Genomic DNA, 14,205 nt, shown 5'->3' with positions numbered 1-14,205 from the left:
GTATAAATCCACGTAACCAGTGGGGAATACCACTGGCCTGTGTAGGTCACTGTCAGTCCCTCCCAAGTGGGTTTTCCCGCTGCATGCAGTCCACAGGGGCCACTGCGCCCCAGTGTGTGAATGGACAGTGAGTGCATCTACCCACCTGCGTGGAGGAGTGCAGGACACCGAGCCCGGTGCTGCAGGATCTTGTGCTGTGGTCTCAGGCCGCCTCCCACCACTGCAGTTCTCTCTGGCTGGAACCTGGTGACGCAGGCCATCTTCCTCACTGCGCAAATCCCAGCGGTGGCCCTGGATCCAGAACCTTGTGTGGATTCTCCACTTAAGTGATTTAGGAGCCGATGCTCCCTCACCCGGGGACCACTCTGCTTGAGCCCCATTTCCATGCTCTGGGAAGCGAGGTCCACGGCTCTCGTGGGCTTGCTGAGGACAGAGTAAGATGTGCAGGAAGAAGTGGGCATGTGCTGGGGGTGACAGCGACATGGGGGAGCAAGCACATGGCACTCAGTGCTGCTGCTGGCCTGTTAACATGTACTCCTCGTGCCATGCAGGCACCCTGCCCTCCCCACGTGAACAGGAGAAGTGGACGCAGCAGAGCGGGGACTGGGAATGGGCGAGGACCCAAGCAGCAAAGCCCATCCTTTGTAGGCACAGAAGGTGCCAGAGTTAGGTGCCCAGGGTGAGCTGGGAAGGGAGCAGGGCACGACTTGTGTTATGTATCCGCCTCGTGTTCTCCAGTCCGAAGAGGGGTAGGGGTGGGCGCTGGCCACTGCAGTTGTCACGTGGTGTGCCTGGGTCTGACCCCTGGCTCCAGTCCTGCCTCCGGCTTCCTGCTAACGCAGACCCTGGGAGGCAGTGGTGACGGCACAAGTGACTGAGTTCCTCGATCCCAGCTTTGGTCCCTTGTGGGCATCTGGGGACTGAACCAGCACACAGGTACCCGCTCTGCAAATGTTTTGTTTTAATGGAGTCGTGGACACTCACAAAATGGCTTGATTTCAGATATTTGGGATCAACTGAGAATATGTTTATTTAAAAGCAATTTTAAATATTAAAAAAGGTAGAAATGAACACATACAGTACTGAAAAACTCACATTAAATACATGTGAAATGACAAGTGTACTGACGCTTGGTGGTCACATCCAGATGAGAACTCGGGCTTTCACTAGTGGCACTACGGGTTCCTGTACAACATGTTGAAGTTCTAGGCATTAAAAAAATAAATAGCAATTGCTGTTCAACAGTCAAACAAGACACATACTATTTGCAGAATAGAACTTGCCCTTCTGAAGGAAACAACTAATTTGCTATTTTCTTTGTAAGGTTTCATACCTTCAAAATACTATATCATGTACAAAATTGCAGATAGTGGCTCACTGAGTTTAAGAACAAGATCAGATTTCAACTCAACAAGATTGCCGAAGGTATTTCTATTTTTCCTATGTCCCACAGTAAACTGGACTAGAGAGAACTCAAATTCCTGATGGAAAACAAAGACAAAACCAGCCAAAAAAATTTCAAAAAGTTAAAACAATGCATGTGTGTAAGCTGGAAAAAAAAAAAGGATATTGACACTGTGTCATTTAGACGTGTAACTTTTGCTTTAAAAAAAAAAACACCTGTTTGAGATCAGGCCACAGAAGAACAGCTCTTCAATCATGTGAATGGGTGAACTGGGACACTGAGCAACTTTGGATGCGGACTTCCTGTCCTGACACCAGTGTGGCTGAGATGTCGCCAGTCCCAGACGTGCGTGTGGCTGCGAGCCCGTGCTCTCGGTCTGCTGTGGCAATGCACACGTGCCCTGACACTGAGGAAGCAATTGCTCAAAGTCATCTACCAGTAACAGCTGATAAAATATTCTGCAGGTTTGTCATGCAAGGTTTCGTTATGAGGAGGTGAGTATTCAGTTTTCATAGTAACCACTTACGCAGAACTAAATTGATAATTCACTGAGCACTTGACTCTGGATGACAGAGGGCTTCTCCTAAGGGTGTGGTTGGGAGTTGTGCTTCTGTGAAATGAACATTTCTCCTTCAATGCCAAGATCATCTGCTTAAAAATACTAGTCTTCTGTGCTGTTGCCAAAAGAGCAGCTGAAGCCGATGTAATGTGGTCCCACAGGCCGCAGGGTACAGCTCTCCCGTTCTTTCCCCAAATCTGGATGAAGCGCGGCCCGGGATGCTCACAAGGGTCTTAATGGTCTGATGACAAACAAGGCTGGGCTGAAGAGAGAACAGGGAGGGGAGGGACTCCTGGCAGGGAGAGCGCAACTCACAGCAGCGATCAGAGCCCTGGTGAGGAATGGGCTGGGCGGTGACGTGTGTACAGGAGAGCTGAACGCTGGAAAACTCACCTACGACCGGGCGAGAGCGAGAGCGAGAGCATGGAAAGCAAGCTTGATTTCGGCACCCGGACTCTGTGGCGGGGAACTGACTCTGATGCTAAAGTTCTCCACGTGAATGACCTTTTAAGAGTTGATGTTTCTCCAAGAACAAAACTGAGAAAAAGGACTGAAAATGGGCACACTGGATGCTTTGACACGCTCAACGAGGCTGCCAATCCACACTCGGGAGAAGGCCGAATGACTGACCAGAAACGAGTATTGTTGCAACCTTATAATTTCTGCTTTAATGGCAATCAAGTTTAGAAAAATGTACAGTTCCACTTATCCATACTATTCCTTTATAAAAGGCAGATTTCAGGTAAGCTTCTAGATGCATGCATAATGGAGAGGCTAGTATTTTTTGGTGGTCCTTGGTTCCTGAAAGTCGAACTTAATCAGGTGTGTTTTAAACTTTTTGTCAAAATAGACATGAAGGATATGTTATTTTTGCATAATGAGGTAATATCTCAGGGGCGGGCACTCATCATCATAAGACAGTATAAATCCACTCATCTAAACCTGTATGAGGCTGTGTGCATTTAAAATGCCACAAAGAGTGTTGGGTCAGTCGGTGAGTATTTCACTGAAGGAGTAACACTTACATGTAACTGAGCACTTTTCTGTAATAAATACCACAGTAGGTTTTTGTAGCTGTAAACTGTGTACACAGATAGGTTAACTACAGGCTGGTCTGTCACGGAGCCGAGAGTTTCACCTGGAGAACAGAACCCACCTCTTCGCTAATGTTGCATTTTCAGTAACACAACAGAGAATACTGCATTGTTAGGAACAGAGAGTTAATTCTATGCCCTTCAACGGTTGCTGGAAACGATTTCTACTTGCAAAGCCAGCAGTTCCTATATTCTTGTTGTTTGCATGGAAAACAGCACAGAGAGAGAGATGTAAGTGCTAGATGCCAAGGATGGCTTTGGCAAACCAGTAAGGCGCGCTGGGTCCCAAGGCTACCCTACCACTGGCGAAGGAAGAAGACCACAGGGTATTTACAACACATAGTCTATTTCCCTCCCGAGGTGCCCTTCCACGAGTTTCTGACCCTGTAACAGCAGCTATATACACGTTGTGCACAGGACTCATTACAAGGAGGCAGCAGTCTCGCAGGAAGGAGGTGGACGATCTCACGGGTCAGCTTTCTGCTAGTCGGACAGGATGTGGACAAAGGACACTGGAAAGACCCCCTTCCTTTCAGGCTGTCCCTCGATGTGCCCAATCTGCAGGGAGAAAAGACACTGGTGAGGCCGGAGGCAGCAGGCAGCTGCCTAGGACCAGCCCAGAGTCTGCCACAGACCTTGCCCACGGTCTTGTGAATGACGGAGAGCTTAACGATCAAACCACAGAGCAAAACAGCAAGGGACAGCACTCATGTCTGCTGAGGACTGCCACATGGATCCCACCGCACCCACACGCAGCCCGAGAGGTGGGCTATCCTGTCCACGGCCTCACACAGGCCTCTGTGTGTGAGTCCATGTTCTGAGCTAGGGCTTGGCCCTTCTAGCTTGGAAACCTCAGAAAATCACGCTAAGCCTTCTCTACAAGATTCTTTCTTCCTAGGCTTGCACAATTCTATTTAAAAAAAGGAAGAGGGGAAATACATGGAAAGGAGTGCTAGATACCAACTGCCTGTTTTCTGGTTATTATGAGAGAAAGGACATGGTGCATGTCTGAGACTGATGGTGGCTGATGGCACGTTTACCGCCTGCTGCATAAGCTGCAAAATTTTTCTGGTTACCTCCATGCAATCAGTACTGAGTGAAAGAAAAGCCACACCATGTGTCTCTAAGAAAACGAGATCATACAGATTGGCTTCCAATGCCAACTATGAGGGCTATTCAAAAAGTTCATGGAAAAACATGCATGAAATTCAAAAGGTATCTGCACCCAAATAAACTAGTCTTTTACTTCACCTTTTCCATGAACTTTCTGAAGTACCTTCATAGACAGAGTGGAGGGTAGTGTTCAGGGGGACAGGAGCAGCCAGGCCGGGCCAGCTCTCACTTCTGCTCTGGGAGGTACCTGCAGGTTAGAGGGTGGTGGGAATAAGGACTGTGGGTCCAGCCCAGAGCTGGTCCCTTTATCCGCCAGCCCTGTGCCATTCGTGCTACTGGAAAGTGCAGTTACCGGTGAGACCTGGCCTCCCCTTCTCCTGTAGGAGTTGTCAGCATGCCCGAGAGAGGGCACTGCGGGCATCACCGTGAGGGGGAGAGGCCCTGTCTGTACACCTGGTGTGTGTGGCACGTGTTGGTGACATAGCACAACCTCCCCCAGGAATGATACAAGAGACACCAGTGAACACTTCCCACTTCTCTCGGAGTCTCTGCTGGCGTCACCAGTTCCTCAGCAAAGAACGTCACCACAGGGTACTGTCACAACACTGACAGATTACAGGCGAATTCTCCCACATCCTTCTAAGGCAGGATTATCATGTCCCATTTTCCAGAGGGAAACTAAGGCTTATGTGGGGACACGCTTTACTCAGGGCCACACAGCTGGTCACTGACTCCAGCAGGGGCTGCAGGATCCATCTCCCTGTCACCGAGTTGCTTCTCCAGCAGGCTGTGTGCCGGGAGCATGTCCACCTCTGCCAACACAGAGGCTGGAAGCTCCACCAGGCGTGCTGTAGCTTGTGGCTCGCTGAGAGAGAAGACTCCATTGCCTCTGAGCAGGGTTTCATAAGCTTAGTACGACTGGCTTCCTTTGTGGAGGGGGGGGTGGGGGTCGCCTGAGCACAGGCTGTGAATGGCATCTCTGGCTTCTATGGCCTGGATGCCGATAGCACCTGCACTCCCAGGTCCTGACAATGAACATGTCCCTGGGGAACAAAACTGCCCCGAGTTGAGAACCGCTGCTTTGCTTCAACGACAGCCCCTGTAGTTGGCATCAATAATGCAAGGCTACGGTCTAGGCCAGAAAGAAGAAATGCCAAAGGTGGACACCCACACATACGTGCTTGTGTGTGTGTCTGTGTGAACATGTGTTTCTGAGTGTTGGCAGGTTTTCTTGGCCCAACTGTGCCTTGCAGGTCTCTTTCCTGCAGAGACCTTATGGGTACAAGGGGGCGCAGGCTGTAAAGGAAGTGGGATTTGCAAGACAAGGCTGGGGAATAATCAGCCAAGAAAGTGAGACTACCGGCCCTTGGTCTGACAGTGCCCACAGGCAGACTTACTCCCTGGGCAGCTGCACACAGCCTGGGCCTCTGGTCTCCCCACGGGCATGGTGGGGAGGATACTGACGCCTTTCCTTTCTAACACTGGGGCAGCAAGTTCCAACACAAAAGCAGTGTTCATAGATTCAGAGGGTCCCCGATGCAAGGGGATGGTTTGACCACATTTTCTGACTGTGTGAGGTGTGGAAGAAATACATTCAGTAGGAACTACCCTTCAGCTTCCGATGTTTTCCCAGGCTAGCGACAAGCACCCTGGTGCTCCCTCACAGGGCTGGGCGGCCTCAGTGAGCACAGCTTCTCCAGGTAAGCTACCGCCCCTCTAGGGTGTGTTGTGACACTCAACTAGCCTGGTTGGCGGGTTAGGTGTAGTACATGCACTTCGACTCACGATCCTGTCTCCAACTGATGATGGGTTCACCAGAACGGAACCTTGGCACAAGGCAAGAACATCTCCATTCTCTCTTATCCTCCTAAGGTCATGTGAGGAAAGCAGCACGCTCCATTTTACAGAGAGACTGCAGGTGGGAGCCAGGATTGAGGCTGAGGACTGAGCCTCTGGCTCAAGCCTGGGCACAGGGTGGAACAGCGAGGGAAGTGTTCAGGGTTTAGAATCCCAACTGTGCCTGCAATCCGCCACACCTTGCCTATGCAGCCAAGGCAACATGTCCAGCTTTTCTGAGCTTTGGCTTGGAGTCTCCCAATGCCGACAACTCACAGAGCGGTAGCATACGCCGGGTAGAGTGCTGTGGCTGTGTCTGCAGCCTACTGGGCCAGCGGCAGGAAAGACACTCACTGTGACTGGCTGCTGGGGACGTGACACTGTGGGCGGGATGACTCTGTGCTGGAGCGTGCTCTCTTCCCACTGCGGCCTCGGCCTGCCCAGGGCCAGAGCTGAACAAACGGACAGACAGGTGTTTGTACGTACCCACCACTCCTGGTCCTCTTCCCCTGTGACGATGATCACCTCTCCCTCGATGAACGTGAGCTCGTCATCGTTGTCTGCCTGGCAGTCGTAAATGGTCTTCACGCGCCTCACTTTATTTTTCCCCTTAAATAAGCAAACGGGGTTTTAGCTCAAAGAAGGGACAGACTGAAGGCACAAGGACAGAACTGAGTTCTTTTATTTTTTTATTTTTTTTATTTTTGACAGGCAGAGTGGACAGTGAGAGAGAGAGAGACAGAGAGAAAGGTCCTCCCTTTGCCGCTGGTTCACCCTCCAATGGCCGCCGCGGTAGCGCGCTGCGGCCGGCGCACTGCGCTGCTCCGATGGCAGGAGCCAGGTGCTCATCCTGGTCTCCCATGGGGTGCAGAGCCCAATCACCTGGGCCATCCTCCACTGCACTCCCTGGCCACAGCAGAGAGCTGGCCTGGAAGAGGGGCAACCGGGACAGGATCGGTGCCCCGACCGGGACTAGAACCCGGTGTGCCGGCGCCGCAAGGCGGAGGATTAGCCTGTTGAGCCACGGCGCCGGCCGGAACTGAGTTCTTTATGAGATAGGCGATCTTGGGCAAATGACTTTGCCTCTGTGTTAGCCATCAGGCGTCACAGGGGTGTTTTCACCAGAAAGCAACCGATAGGGGTAGGAATCAAAAACACAGCTTCCCCAGAAAGCACGAGGCACTTGGTGCTCCCCCACCTACACCCCCAGCCTGCAGAAATGACAGCAGTCTAAAAATGCTTTTAGGAAACATGACGTAAAGCAAAATGTGCAGCTTCTGCATATCAGTTCCCTCATGCAAAACCCAGGCAGTACACACAGGGTAAACATGGCAGGATCAGCCGGGGCTTGGGAGGATTCCAGGCACTTCCTAAAACAGCTTTCATTTTTGACCGTTCTGAATTGGGCTTTTCATTGGCTGGACTTCCAGTTCTTCACAAGCAGGAAGATGGAAAGAGAGACATGTCTTATAGCACCCAGTTAATAAGACTTAGCAATAAAAGAAGTAAGCTGGGGACAGGCATTTGGCCCAGCAGCTAAGAAAGATGCTAGCGTCCCACATCAGAATACCTGGGTACAGTACAATCTTCTGTCTCCAGCTTCCTGCTAACGCAGACCCTGGGAGGCAGTAGTGATGGCTTTAGTGACTGGGTTCTTGCCATCTATATGGGAGACCTGGATTGAGTTCCTAGCTCCTGGCTTCAGCCTTGTCCAGCTCCAGCCGCTGTGAGCACTTGGAGTCCATCAGCAGATGGGACCTTTCTCTCTCAGATTTAAAAAAGAAGGTGTATGTGGGGGATGGGGACAGGAGGGCCGGCCTTCTGGTACAGTGGGTAAGCCACCCCTTGGGAAGCAGGCATCCCGTATCAGCCACTCCACTTTGGATACAGTTCCTTGCTAATGTGCCTGGGAAGGCAGTGGAAGACCACCCAAATCCTTGGGCCCACACTGCCCAGGATGGAGTTCTTGGCTCCTGGCTTTGGCCTGGCCTAGTTCTGGCTACTTTGGGCATGTGGGGAGAAAACCAGTAGATGGAAGATCTCTGTTACTCTGCCTTTCAAATAAATACACAATCTTTAAAAGATTAAAAAAAAAAAAAAAAAAGGTGGGGGGAAGCGGTCTCTTTAAATGTCAGGAGACTTTCTCTCTGCTCTCTGGTTTCCTCCTTATTCACCCTGATGATCCCAGCTGCTTCCCCAGCTTCCCTTGGGACTGTGCAGGGGCGAGTGTGTGAGAGGCTGCCAGAACAGTGCTGGTGGGACACTTTCATTTCCTCTCTCTGTGAGCCATGAGAAGGCCCACACCGCGTTAAACTCCGCCAGTGTGGATGAAATGATGCAAACGACTTGACACGGTGTGTGCAGCTCTGCTGGAGTTCTGCACACGTTCAGCCGTGCCTGGAAGTCGTTGCAGATCCCCCTGGTGGACAGCAAAGCACTGCCACACACGGTGGTCTCCAATCCAGGGGAAGATGGGTTCTATTTTCCTTCCCTTCCCTCTAGTGGTGCTGTGACACTTTTATCCTAACACTGTCTTAGTAACAAAGGGGGGGGGGGGCATGGTGTAGAGCTGCCACCTATGATGGGAGGACTTGGGGTCTCCCCCAGGACCTGTGCTCCTCAGCCTAGGGTGTGGGGGTCCCTGGGAGGGGGCAGCGGTGCGTGAGACAAACCTGCATCTTCCTGGAGCACTATGCTGCCTCAGACTTTGGGGAACAAGCACTTTGATATTAAAATGGAACTGGTAAAACGACAGAGTCGAAAGCGCTTCATGAACAGGACGCAACGTCAGGCTGACAGAATCCTGCCTGGGGAAGTCTTTCTGAGCTTCCATCCTGATTTCTCCAGGAGAGGCCGAGACAGGCTCTGACTTACATGGAAGCTTTCTTTCTAGTGACCGAAATGAAAGGGGAAGTTCCACCCTGGGGAGTGACCTCATGTCTGAGCGCTAGGGGCCACTCAAAGCGTCATTACGTTCAGCGTCCGTAAGCCCAGTTACGACAGTAGCGCCTTTCTGTATCTGAGAACCCTGAGGCTCAGAGTTAAGTTGCCAAGGTTATTTGTGGAACCTTCAAAAAGTTCATGGAAAATGTCTACTTTGAAAAGTTGATGCATGGACTTCACTTTTTTTGCACCAAAATGAGCTTGTCTTGTAATTCCATTTTCCACGAACTTTTTGAAGTACGTCTGTGGCAGGCAGGGAAGCCAGGTCTTGAAGGCGCTGCGGTGCAGGTCAAGGCTTGTGCCTGTGACCGCCAGGCTGCACCCCCGCGAGGCTGGGACCTGAGCACACAGAGCAGCCAGTCAGGTGAGCAAGCACCCGCCTTTTCTCGTGTCAGCTGAGCACACACCCGCCTGCCAACTCCTGAAGCACAGCAGAGCGCCCGAACCTCGGCGCCCACCCACCGTGTTGATTTTTCTGGGCAGTGGTATCGGCGTCTCTGGCAGAGTGGGTGTGATGAGGTCATTGGAGTCTTCGGAGGCCTGCTTCTGGATGGCGTCCTTGGGATGCACATTTGGGGAGAGATCTGGGTGCGCCTTCTGTGTGACCTCCGGCGGCTTGGGCGCGACATCTCCAGGCTGGGACTTGGCCAGCAGGTCTCCTAGCTGCGGTTTGGGGGGCAGGTCCTTCATCTGTGGCTTAGGAGGCAAGTCTGAGAGCTGGGGCTTCGGGGGCAGGTCACCCAGCTGGGGCTTGGGGGGTAGCTCTCCGGGCTTAGGTGGCAGATCTGAAATTTGGGGCCTGGGAGCCAGTTCTGTTGGCTTCGGGGACAGGTCTACAGATGGTGGCTTTTGTGGCAGCTCTGCCAACTGTGATGATTTCTGAAAGATTTCAGGCGGGACACCGGCTTTGTCTAGGGACAGATGATGGCTGGTTTCCGTTTTCCTTAGTGCCACTGCAGGAAGCAATCACAAAGACAGGTCATTTGAACTGAAGAAGAGGTGTCCAGCCGTTCTCCTGCTGTGGCCAGCTGGAAGAGGCAGTCCCTTAAAAGAGCACTGCTCTAAAGCCAGCATCTGGATGTGTCTCCAATTCTAGCTCTAACACTTATTAGCTGAGTGACCCTGGACAAATTACACAACCTCTCGGTGCCTCAACTCTCTGGATTGCCGTAAAGATTGTTAGTATGCGTAAAGGGTTTAGTGACAAGCATTATGACTGTAACAGTATCATTGCATTCCTTGAGGCTAGGATTCCTAGTTTCATTCATTTCTGTAGCTCGGGGACCAGGTATTTACTGTGTGATCAGTGGGGAAACAGCTAAGGCACACAGAATGAATCAAACTGAGGGTTTCATCCATAAAACATAATGCAATCAGAAAAATATTTATATTTTTTCATTTATTGGACGTGGAGCAGCCGGGACTTGAACTGGCACCCATATGGGATGCCGGCACTGCAGGCCGTGGCTTTACCCGCTACGCTACAGCAACAGCCCCCAGAAAGACATTCTTGAAGGAGAAGGAAGCGGGGAGAGAGGAGGAGGAGGACTGCTATGAACTATTACAAGCTGTACTGGAGCTGTTTCATGCCTGGCCTGGGTGCTACATCCTTTCCCAAGGAAACCAAATACAAGGGCACCTGCTCATGGGCTGCCCTGGAGCTCCAGTTGATGTGGTGTGGCTCAAAAAGTGGGTCAGTCAGGTTCCTCTCTTGGGAGGCTGAAATTGGGCAAACCACACTCTGAGGCTGGCAGGAACTGGGGGGAAAGGCTGCGGCATTCCCTGGGGTGGTGGCATTGGGAAGCCTTGCTGTGAGCCAGGCTGCCTGTAGGAGAACAGAAACTGTGGGTGCATGTTCCCCGCTCTGTAGCGTCAGTTCTAGCAATTTATCCTGAAAAATGACCAAAGTCACACAGAGACTTCTGTGCCATGGTGTTCAGCGCAGCACTATTTATAAAGAAAAATGGCAAAATGTCTGAATGTGGAGCAGCAGGGGATACCTTAGACAATGGAATACTACAAAACTAATACAAATTATGCTGTTGTGAAACTAATTTCATGGGAAATATTTGATTTATCATGGGACTAAAAATCAGCTTAAGAAAAAAAAAAAAAAGCAGGGAAAAAAAGACAAAGGATACAATAGCACGCCAGTCATCCAGGGGGCAAGACTCTGAGTGGTTGGTATTAACCTGTATTTTCCAGATATTATGTAATGGATGGATATATGGGTATCACTTTATAATAATGGACAAAATGAGACAGCATCTCTCCTTTAGGGATCTCTGCCCAACCTCTGCTTATCTTATTTCCATGTTAGCTTGACCATTTCTCCAATTCAGAGTCTTTTCTGACCACATTCTTAAACCCTGAAGTGCAGGCAAGGAGGGTTTTCTCCACAGTTGATGCATATGGCGTGTACTGCTAAAGTGAGGCACAGCAGAAATAGAAAAGGGATGAAAATCCCAGCCCATTCACTACAGAAAAAGACAAAAAAAAAAAAAATTACTCCACATGGGCAGGACTGACTGGAGAGAGCATACGACAGGCCCTTGGAAAAGCTGCGTGGGACACTGCACACCTCTTCAAGGTTCACCCTGAGATGTGACAATTCTACACTGAGAACTGACACTGAGAGTACAGCTAAGGAAAAGGCCCACGTAAAGAAGCTCACTCCACACTGTCACCATGAACTGCCAACAAATGGGGAGGCTGCGCAAGCGATGGCAGTGCACCTGCTGCAAGTGCACCCCACTGTGATGCTTACAGAGAGTTCTCCAGCACCTGAGAAGTGCTCACGTGGAAATGCGCCCAGAAGCAGGCAGCATGCAAGACTGTGTTTGCATTACAGTGACAAGGGGAGGACAATGTGTATTCTGGAAGGGATCAGGGACTTGTACAGGTGAGTTGTTCATCTAAAAATTCCTTTGACGTTTCTGTAGCATTGCTTTTTGCTGTTCAAACTGGCTCTACTGTAGCAGTCTGCGAGAAGAACTTAAATTTTTAAAGGGTACACAGAAGACGTGAGAACTGCAGCCCCGTCCTCTTTCACATTACCCTGTGCCCCTCGTGGGTCACAACTGTGCCCATGGACAACCAGGAAAGGAGGAAAGGGGTCTGGTTGGACAGGGCTAGCATCAGATGAGCGTGGAACTCCAGGTGGGGCCGCAGCCTCTCCCTTGAGCATCCGAGATGCCTCTTGTGACTGTGTTCACCTGCCAAGGGGGCACCCCGGTCTAGAGAGCCGAGCGCCCTGTGGCAGAGCCCTTTCCACTGCTGCAAACCAGCACCTGGCACACAGCCTGCATGAGCACAGGCACTCAGGCAATCCCGGGGAACGAATTCAGTCAAATGTGGGCTTTGGGAGTTAAGACCCAGACATCACTCCGCCCCTGCCCATCTGCTAAATAAACGTGACCTGTAGTGAGTTTCTTAACCTCCCAGGCCTGCTCTCTCACACAAAGATGTGGACAGTACCGTTTCCTTCACAAGGGGTAGATGTGGTTCTATCAGATGCAAAAGTACCTGACTCATAGCAGACCTGCGGGAGATGCAAGAACCCTGCACATCAGATGAGGGGAGGGGCAGAGGGCTGCTGGCCACCGGCAGCTCCCTACTTATGTGCCACGGAAGGCAGAGGAGGATGGCCCAAGTGCTTGGGCCCCTGCACCCATGTAGGAGATCTGGAAGAAGCTTCTGGCTCCTGGCTTCAGTCTTGCCAAACCACAGTCATTGTGGATATCTGGAGAATGAACCAGCAGATGGGCTCTCTCTCGCTAACTCTGCTTTTCAAATAAATGAATAAATACGTCTTTTAAAAAAAAGTTGTGGTCCAAAATAGGATGAGCATTCGTGCCATTTGTTGGCATATGCTGTGCTCAGCACGGTTCCAGGTGCCTGGGACACAGCAGTGGACAGAGAGGTGTTTACCTGCGGGGAGCTCCCGTTTCAGAGGGTGACCAGTAATACAGAGCATGCTGGAAGAGGAAGGCAGAAAAAGCAGCAGAAGGGAAAGGGTGCTGTGGTGTGTGTGGGGAGAGTGGTTACAAATAAGAGGCTTAGGGAAGGTCTAATAGAGCGAGATTCAACCAAAATGCGGAGGAAAGGGTACCTGCCATGTTGATATCTGGGGCATGGTAGAGGGCTGAAATGGCACAGCCAGAGGAAGAAGTGGAAAGGCTCTGAGGCTGGAGTGTGTGTGTGTGTGTATGGGTATTTATAAGAAAGCACTGTGGGGCTGGTACCATGGTACAACGGGATAAAGCTGCCGTCTGTAGTGCCGGCATCCCATATGGGTGCCAGTTTGCATCCTGGCAACTCTACTTCTCTTCCAGCTCCCTGCTAATGTGCCTGGGAAAGCAGTGGAGGACGGCCCACGTACTCAGGCCCCTGTACCCACGTGGGAAACCCAGATAGGGCTCTTGGCTCCTGGCTTCTGCCTGGCCTAGCCCTGCCTGATGGTCGGGGCTGTTTGGGGAAGTGGACCAGCAGATGGAAGATCTCTCTCTTCTGACTTCCAAATAAATAATAAATCTTAAAAAAAAAAAAAAGGAAGCAGCAGGTCTGTGCTGCAGGAGTGGAGTACCCAAGGGGGCAGGTGATAAGGCAGAGGCTTCCAACCAGGGGAGACCTGAAACCCCCAAGGCCATGGTGAGGACTTAGCTTTGGTCCTGAGTGAGGCAGGGAAGCCCTGGATTGCTGGAGACAGAGCAATGATGTGACTGAGCAGGGGTCAGCCCGGCTGCTCTGCTGAGAGCAGATTGCAGGACCAGGGTAGAAGGCTACAGGCAGGCGGGATGTCCCAGTGGTCCTGACAAGACCTGGGTGACAGTGGGGACGTGGTGAGAGGGCACTGTTTTAACCGCAGTGCAAAGGAGAACAAGCAGAGCTGTAGGAACTGCACATGGGGACTGAGAGGGCGGAAGGAGGCAGGCAGGTCTCTTAGGTGGGAAGGCTTGAAGGCCTGGAAGGCTGAGATGGGAGGAACAAGTCTGGGGGAGAATCCTGAGGCTGCATTCAGACTTCAGCATGGAGGGGAAAGGCAGTCACAGATCAAAAGCAGCCCATGACCATGACCTGTGGTGCACCTACATATGGACACAGAGCTCACAGCTGAGGATGACCCAACAGAGCGGGTGGGGAAACTGTGAGTGCTCTGAGGAAGACAAGGGAGGAGGAGCAACCGGCAGTGCCAGGAGCTGCAGACAGGCCAAAGAGGAGCGGGGCTGAGACCTGGCGCTGGCCGCTGGCCGTGT

General features: G+C 51.4%; 1 protein-coding gene across 3 annotated transcripts in view; it reads right to left on the bottom strand.

The window, feature by feature from the left end:
• Positions 1 to 997: 997 nt before the first annotated feature.
• The window catches only part of ASAP1 (ArfGAP with SH3 domain, ankyrin repeat and PH domain 1), a 381,790-nt gene continuing 368,582 nt past the window's right edge, over positions 998 to 14,205 (bottom strand). For all 3 annotated transcript variants that reach the window (XM_062187980.1, XM_062187981.1, XM_062187982.1), the window contains 3 exons: positions 9,413 to 9,903; positions 6,494 to 6,616; positions 998 to 3,616 (listed from right to left, as the gene is read on the bottom strand). In XM_062187980.1, the coding sequence (XP_062043964.1) occupies positions 3,542 to 3,616; positions 6,494 to 6,616; positions 9,413 to 9,903 (689 nt within the window). In that variant the 3' untranslated portion in view covers positions 998 to 3,541. The remainder of the gene's footprint in view (positions 3,617 to 6,493; positions 6,617 to 9,412; positions 9,904 to 14,205) is intronic.

The sequence above is a fragment of the Lepus europaeus genome, chromosome 4, assembly GCF_033115175.1.
Source record: "Lepus europaeus isolate LE1 chromosome 4, mLepTim1.pri, whole genome shotgun sequence".
Lineage (NCBI taxonomy): Eukaryota > Metazoa > Chordata > Mammalia > Lagomorpha > Leporidae > Lepus > Lepus europaeus.
Note: the sequence above shows the minus strand (reverse complement) of the source record. Positions and strands in the feature narration are given on the sequence as shown.